We start from the raw sequence: 8,378 nt of genomic DNA, 5'->3' as shown, positions 1-8,378 counted from the left end.
AGCTGGGACAGTTTTCCCCGTCTCTCTCTCGCCTCCTGAACACCTTTGAGGATGAAGAACCTCTTGATGTTCCCTTTTACTGTTTCCCACCAGTCCGCTGGGGACTCAAAGAGAGGCTTCACGGTTCTCCAACCTGCGTAGTCCCTCTTGAGTTCCTCAATGATTCTATTAGATTGAAGCTTTTTTATTTTGAATAATTGCAAATTCTTCATGCTCTTGCTTACAGTGAGTCATAACTTACACATACCACAGTAATAGTGTAGTGACTGAATAAATCAAATATTAAATGGGTATCCTGAGACTTTTTGTTTTCAGTACTGACTCTATCCATTATTTTGAAAACCAGAAATGAATGCCCAATACAGATATTTCATTATTAACCTTCACTGATTTTAATGCTGAGAACTCATATAAGGTAATATTAAGATGTACTAATTGAAACTGGATATCAGATATCACAGAAGTGTTATGGTGCAGAAGGAAGCCATTTGGTCCATCATATTTGCATCGATTCTTGTAATTAGTGCCATTTTCCTGCTGGGATCATTTTCTCCTTATCTATACCATCCAGCCGATCATGATTTGAAAAATTTTAGTTGCATTCTTTCCAAGAAGAGCAGTCCCAAACTCTTCAATCTACCCTAATAATTGAAGTTGCTCATCCATGGAACCTGTCTTGTAAATCTCTTCTGAACTCTTTTATGATGCGTTCACATCCTTCCTATATCATGAAATCCAGAATTGTATACAACAGTCTAACAAGTGCCTTGTACAAATACAACATTATATGCTCCAGCATCTGCAGACCTCACCTTCTCCTATTGTATGCTGGGTCTCAGCACTGAGGGGAAGTGTATCTGAAAGTACTGTGACTGTCTGTCTATCACTTTTTTCAACCTATCGAAGGGGAGGATGGAGCAGCTAGGTGGGAAGGACGATGGACAGGTAGGACAGTTCAAGAAAGCAGTGCTGACTTGGAGGGTTGCATCTGGGATGAGGAGGTGGGAGGGGAGATGAGGAAACTGATGAGGTCAATGTTGATGCTGTGTGGTTGGAGGGTCCTAGGGTGGAAAATGTGGCATGCTTCCGCCAGGCATCGGGTGGCTTGGTTTTGGCAGTGGAGTAGGCCCAGGACTTGTTTGTCCTTGGCGGAGTGGGAGGGTAAGTTAAAGTGGTTGGCTGCAGGGCGGTAGAGTTGTTTGGTACGTGTGTCCCAGAGATGCTCTCTGAAATGTTGCACAAGTTGGCATCCTGTCTCCTCAACGTAGAGGAGACAACATCAAGAGCAACGGACACAGCAGAGGCATTTGGGTGCGCAGAAAAATCTCTGCCAGATGTGAAAAGATCCATTGGGGCTCAGATTGAGGTGAGGGTTACAGGCTTTGCACCTTTTGTGGATCCAAGAGAAGGTTCCGGGAGTGGAGGGTGGGTTGGAGGTGGGCATGGACCTAACGAGGGACCCTCGGAGGGAATGATCTCTGTGGAATGCCAATTGGGGTGGGGAGGGAAATATATTTCTTGTGGGGAGGTCTGATTGTAGGTGGCAGAAATGGCAGAGGATGATGCACTGTATCCAGTGGTTGGTGGGGTGGAAGGTGAGGACCAGGGGGTTCTATCCATGTTGTGGTTGGAGAGCTGGGGATCAAAGACGGAGGTGTAGGAAGTGAAGGAGATGCGCTAGAGGTCATTGTTGATTATGTGAGATGGGAAATTACAGTCCTTGAGATAGGAGACCATCTGGGATGTCCTGGGGTGAAAATGCTCCTCTTGGGAGCAGTTACAGCGGATGAATTGGGAGTAAGGGATAGTGCTTTTACAGGAGGGGATAGGAGGAGGTATAGTCCAGATAGCTGTGGGAGTCGGTGGGTTTGAAGAAGATGTCGTGTTGAGTTAGTCACAAGAGATGGAGACGGAAAGGTCTAGGAAGGGGAGGGAGGTCTCTCTGATGGTCCAGGTGAACTTGAGGTCAGGGTAGAAGGTGTTTGTTAAGTTGTGTAGATGTTTTTATCTGCCACGAAGATACAATCTTAAATCTCTTTAAATCATTTGGACAGAACCTGAACATTGATGAAAAAAGACACATTTTGTCAAAGCTTTTCATCTTACAGTCATTGGAACAATTCACAAGAAACATCAACGTAAAGGGAAAACAAAATTTACTACTGTACAATAACAGAATGCTGGTTGGTTGGCAAATTAACTTTGATTCATTGAAGTGTTGCCACGGATATGCATTAATTAGATGAGGACAGTTGTAGCCAAATGGCTGCATCTTATTTCCAATTCCAGAATGGTTAACAGCTAACTCTCTGCAAGGACGACGGAAAGGAGTGGACAACTTCACAGGAACAAAAGCTTGCTGTGCAAGATACTGCTCATTAAGCAGGAATTTGATGATAAGGTTTGCTAAAAGGCTTCTTAACCTTTGTAGTTACAAAGGCTACTAAATTAAAGACAGAAGGGAGGACAATGAAACAGATGCATCTTGTTTATACAACAGTTGGATGGAAGTTCTTAGAGTTAATGGGTCTTAGTCAAGAATCACACTTTTTGGAACTTTCAAGAGAAAACACATAAAAATAAGTGTTTTCAAGACATCAGCAAATGTAACCTAGGAACAACCATCACAGAAGCAAGATCCCAAGCTGCGAGTTCAGAGAAGAATAACTGATCAAACTGAGTGACTGAAGCCTGACCAGCTATCCCTCACCAGTGTGGGTAATACCTCAGCCTCAATAGTGAGACTGAGACAGCTTTGTTTGTAACCTGATGCAATTTATTCTGTTGTGTTAAACTTAGTGAATGATAAATAAAGAAGTAGATTACAGTAACAGTACAAGTTGTAACGGCTGTTTTTACTGGTATTGATCTGGGGCAGGCAAGGGCCACACAGTTTTCTGCCTAGTCTTAAATTAGGGTGGCACAGTGGCTAGCACTATAGCCTCACAGAGTCAGGGACCCAGGTTCAATTCCACCCTCAGGCGACTCTCTGTGTGGAGTTTGCATGTTCTCCCTGTGTCTGTGTAGATTTCCTCCCACAATCCAAAAATGTACACGCTCGGTGGATTAGCCATGGGAAATGCATTGATAAGGTACGGGGGGTGGATCTGTGTGGGCTGCTCTTCAAAGGGATAGTGTGGACTTGATGGGTTGAATGGCCTGCTTCCACACTATAGGGAGTCTATGAAATTTTATTCAGGCAAATTGACAGTGAATAGTCAATGCTTTACCCTGAGAAACAAACAAGAGAATGTCTGCTATTTATTTTTTTAAGTTCAAACAGGTGCAATCTACATGTTCTTTCTCTCTACAAATTTAATATATGTTAGTTAAATCTAAGTCTCCCTTCAAATAATTACAATATTATTTTTTCATCAATCTGGACTAAATGATATTGCATTACATAATTTAGCACCAGCAGTGAGCTTACAATCAGTGTAATAGAAAATCATACATGAACAGTTCAATGGTTATTGTACAATAATCTACTTGTTTTCAAAGGAATGGATGCAATCAAATTCTGAGAGGGTGGGGATTTTTAGATGCTGTAATAACTATTTGTACCTTTAGCATAATTCAATGGTACAAGGCGCTTCACAGATATATTATCAAGGGCCCTATTGTGGTGTAGTTGTAGTGTCCCTACTCCTCAAGTCCCACCTGCTCCAGAGGAATGTACTAACAACTCTGAATAGCTTGATTAGTAAAATAAGTAGAATAAAAAAAGTTAAGTAAAAATTGAAATTGAGCTACAGAAATGGATGCAAAAACAGCAAGAGAAACTCAGCAGGTCTAGCAGCATTATTGGAGAGAAAGCAGAGTTTATGTTTCAGTCCAGTGACCCTTCTTGATTCCAGGTAGGAAAAGATCAGTATATATGTTAAAGGTGGGGTAGAGCAATGGGGGAGGAGTAAACAGTAAATGGAGAAACAGAAAGAGAGAACAGCAATGGTCAGCCTGGGAGAATCCATGACTGCTAATGGGGACCATTAGTAGCTGACAATAGATTGTTTATGGTAGTAGCCAATGTGATAACAAGGCCAGGTGTGTGACGGTTGGGAGAAGGGCATGGGATAAGGTGCTCAGGCTCTAAAATTAGTAAATCAATATTGGGTCCTTCAATAGCAGCTACTGATTCTCCCAGGCTGGCCATTACACAATCCTTTGTCTATCCAACTGCGGTTGTGTCTCTCAGGGCTCTATCTCTACCTGTTGTTTACTCTTCTCCCTTCCTCCACCCCATCTTTAACATATATACCAACCTTTTCCTAGCTACAATCTGTTCTGCAGAATGGTCACTGGACCCAAAATGTTTACTCTGCTTTCTCTCCACATATGCTGTCAGACCTCCTGAGTTTCTCCAGCAATTTTTGTTTTTGTTTCAGATTTCCAGCATCTGCAGTTATTTGCTTTATTGGGTTTTTAAAAATTTCTTTTCTACACAAATCCAATGTTAGGAAAGATCAGATAGTTTTTAATAAACATCTTTAAAGCGAAAGAAGAGATGGAAATAAAGGATTAATGAGGGAATTCCTTAGCAGTGAAAGGCAGAGTTGCCAATGGTGCAGCCAATGAAATTGGGATTGTGCAAAACGACTGGAGAAGTGCAGATACCTCAAAAGGCCATCAAGCTGTCAGAGGTTACAGAGAAAGGGAGGGCCAAGACCATGAGAAATTTGAAAACAAGGCTGAGAATTTGAAAATGGAAATGTTGCTTAACAGGGAGCAAATATAGCCCATAAGCACAGAATTGATGAGTCTGTGATACTTGGGGCAAGTTGGGATGTTTTGGGTGTCCTGAGATTAACAAAGAAAATGTTGGTCAGCAAGAAGTGCTTTTGGATAGTCTTGTCTAGGAGTAACAAAAGAAGGGATCCTGGTTGTTTTAGCAGCAGATTACCTGAGACAAGAACAGAGTCAGACAATTTTATGGGTGCAGAAATAAATGGTCAAAGAGATAATCTATTAGTGACATTCAGGTAAAATTATGCTCACCAGGTTCTGCTTCATTCCTAAGATTTCTGTCCTGGTACTGGACATGATGATGCTCACCATTTTCTTTTTGAGCTCTTGAACTCTGACATGCATTCATTACAGACATCATTCCATGTTTTAAGGCTCTTCGTGGATTTTCATATTCTACATTAGCTATGTTTTCCCTTTCTTTCTTGATTTTGGCATTTCTTAGCAAAACTGTCTCTCTGAATGAAAAGAGCAACTTATTACAATAAATACTGCTATGCTTATACATGTGATTTTAATATTTGAAGATATTACAGTTCCAAATTATCTTTCTTCTGTAAGTTGGTTGCCTTAAAAAATTTATTTGCACCTGTCAGTGGAGGGGATAAGGCATTTTTTTTTGCCCTAAACAAGACCTGTGTCATAGCTACTTTTAAAAATAGAGCAGGAAGCAACAGTGCAGCTGCAACATGAAAAGTGTTTATTTAATCTTTTCATGGGTTGTGAGCATCACTGGCAAGTTTGCCCATGTGCATTTTTTGCTCTGACCAAGACCCCAAAGCCAGAGAATCACCTACAGGCTTCAAATCTTGGAAAACATTAGTGCTACAGTACACACTTTGATCTCTATATGCCCTCTGCACTCCTGGTACTGGTTCTTACGCGAGGTTTCTTCAAGAGTGCCCCTGCTGGGACACACAAAGTACATTGGAAGAGCAAAGTGAGGCAAAAGTTAGAAATGCTTCGGTTGCTATAGCATTGGAATGCTCAGTCCCAGTGGAGTACTTAGAGGAGCCACAGGGGATGCTGGTGTAATGCAATGGAGCTATATACCAGATTGTGAGTTGCCTCCTTTTACCTTTCCATTACAACCGAGTACTGTCAATTCCAGCCAATGATCAGGAAAATGCAAACTCACATAATGAATATAAAACTAGTAATTTCATTCTATTATTCCTACTGTCACTTAAACTATTACCAATAAAATATTGAAACGTATTCTACTGGGACAGTTGAAATGTTTTTGTTTCAACATTTATGCAATCTCCCTTTTACCAGCACATAATGAGCACTTAATAATGGTCTATCATATTTCTTGTCAAAATATAACAGATCATTATTAAGTGCGGTGAGCAACATGGGCACACTCCACCATTCCACAATGAAAGTGTTTTGCCCATCATGTTGGATCGGTCTTCTCTAAAAGTACAACCAAGGATCATGTAAAAGACATAATATGTTTGAATAAGGCACGTAAGCTACTTTAGGAAATTGATTTGCACCAGTGTCTGAATCTTCACACTTTCATCTCATTTAGCAACTCATGGCACTAGCAAAGGTGTTTTTTTTAAAAAAAAAGTCATGTTACAGCCAGAGGGCAGCTAAGAATTAAACACCATGGGTCTGTTGGCACATGAACACCAGAAGATTTCCTTCCCTAACAGGACATTAGTGTACTAGATGGATTTTCACAACAATCAACAGTGGTTACATGATAATCATTAGATTACGTTTAAATTGCAAATTTACATTAAATCCAAATTTCCCTACATGTCATTCCATAGAATGTTGGACTCGGGTTCAAGGCTACTAGTCCAGGGATGTTAGTACTCGGGTATGAGCACCTCCCCCTATTTTATAATTTATACTTCTAACTTAGTTATTAGTTTGATGAGAAGTCACAACCAAAATGTTAACTCTATTGATCTCTCCAACTTGATCTTCCAGATCAGCTGAGTATTTCCAGCATTTTCTGTTTCGATTTCTGATTTCTAGCATCTGCAGTAATTTTCTTTACAGTTTCTGATTTGTTCTTTTTGACTGATGGTTACTAGCTACGTATTATCTGGCTTGTGACCTCCCGTCTGTAACTTAATTTTGACTTCTCTTAGGTTTGGTCTGGAACTGAACTATTTTGTTTATCTTCAAGTAGATGTATGCGTGTAATAATTGTGTAGTGCTAGAGGACGATGGAGCCAGCAAAGGAGATTGGATAGAGCTCGTGCAAAAGAGGAAAGAAGAGGTCAACACTGAATAGGATCCTTCTCGAAGAATCCTCAGTGAACACACTACTAATTGAACTTCACTAGGAGGTAATATGTCAGTCACCTTCACTTCACCAAGAAGACTATCATCAAGCAACATCAGCTATTACAGTTACAACAGAAGTCCTCAAATCAGTGTTTAAGACTTGAGTCACCATGGTCTTTAAAGCTAATGCAATAGGTTTCTTCCAGGATGAAGCAAGTGACCAGAACCATCTCCCTGTTTGATGTTATGGACCATTTAAAAGTGCGGAATATATATCCAGACTTGTGGTTGTACTATATGTTGCACATATTTACAATAATGAGAGAACTCATTACTAGCTAAGGCAGCAAATATTTAACAGATGATGGAGGAAGAGCAGCAAAAATAAGAAAGAACAGGAGCAACTTAGTATAATTCATTCACATAAGCAATCCCTCTCATTCTCAAATAATTAACACTCCTTCAATCCTTATCACCACCATTTGTTTTATTACTGTTTGGCTTCACGAAAGGGAAATTAACTCTGAAGAAGTCTCAACCAGAATGGATGGAGGCGAACCAGTAGATGTTCCATATTTGAATTTCCAGAAGGTGTTCAACAAGGTACATCACGAAAGGTTAAGTCATAAAATAAGAATCCATGGTGTCAGAGGTATTATATTGGCATAGATAGAGAATTGGTTATTGGGCAGGAAACAGCAAGTGGAGATAACAGCAAAGGTTATTTCTCAGGCGGACGATCTGTGACCATTGAGTTTCCACAGGAATCAGCGCCGGCACCATGACTTTGTACAATATATATTAATGACTTGGAGGAAGGAAGTGAATATACTGTATCCAAATTTACAGGCATCACAAAAATAGGTGGAAAGGCAATTCCTGAGAGGGATATAAATATTTACAGAGAGATATTGATAGATTCAGTAAGTAGTTACATAGCTATGGAGAAGGATAGGATTAGGCAAAATGGGAAGATATTTAATTGGGGAAGAGGAAACTATGATGCGACTAGACATGATTAGGAAGCATGGATTGGGAGCAATTGTTCCATGGTAAAGGCACTATAGACATGTGGAGACTGTTTAAGGAATAGTTGTTGCAAGTGAATGAATAAATATGTCCCTCTGAGACAGGCAAGAAGTGGTAAGATAAAGGAACCCTGGATGACAAGAGCAGTGGAGCTTCTCGTCAAAAGGAAAAAGGTAGCTTACATAAGGTGGAGGTAGCTAGGGTCAAGCTCAGCTCTACAGGATTACAGGCAGGCGAGGAAGGAGCTCAAAAATGGTCTGAGGAGAGCCAGGAGGGGGCACGAGAAAGGCTTGGCAGAATGGATTAGGGAGAACACAAAGGCATTTTACACTTATGTGAGGAATAAGAGAATGGTC

General features: G+C 40.5%; 1 protein-coding gene across 1 annotated transcript in view; it reads right to left on the bottom strand.

The window, feature by feature from the left end:
• Positions 1 to 8,378, bottom strand: part of LOC122556192 (ankyrin repeat domain-containing protein 31-like) — a 193,113-nt gene that overhangs the window by 91,544 nt on the left and 93,191 nt on the right. Inside the window, exon 9 of the mRNA XM_043702735.1 lies at positions 4,996 to 5,201. Within this exon, the coding sequence (XP_043558670.1) occupies positions 4,996 to 5,201 (206 nt within the window). The remainder of the gene's footprint in view (positions 1 to 4,995; positions 5,202 to 8,378) is intronic.

The sequence above is a fragment of the Chiloscyllium plagiosum genome, chromosome 2 (assembly GCF_004010195.1).
Source record: "Chiloscyllium plagiosum isolate BGI_BamShark_2017 chromosome 2, ASM401019v2, whole genome shotgun sequence".
Lineage (NCBI taxonomy): Eukaryota > Metazoa > Chordata > Chondrichthyes > Orectolobiformes > Hemiscylliidae > Chiloscyllium > Chiloscyllium plagiosum.
This window is presented reverse-complemented; position numbering and strand designations above follow the sequence as displayed.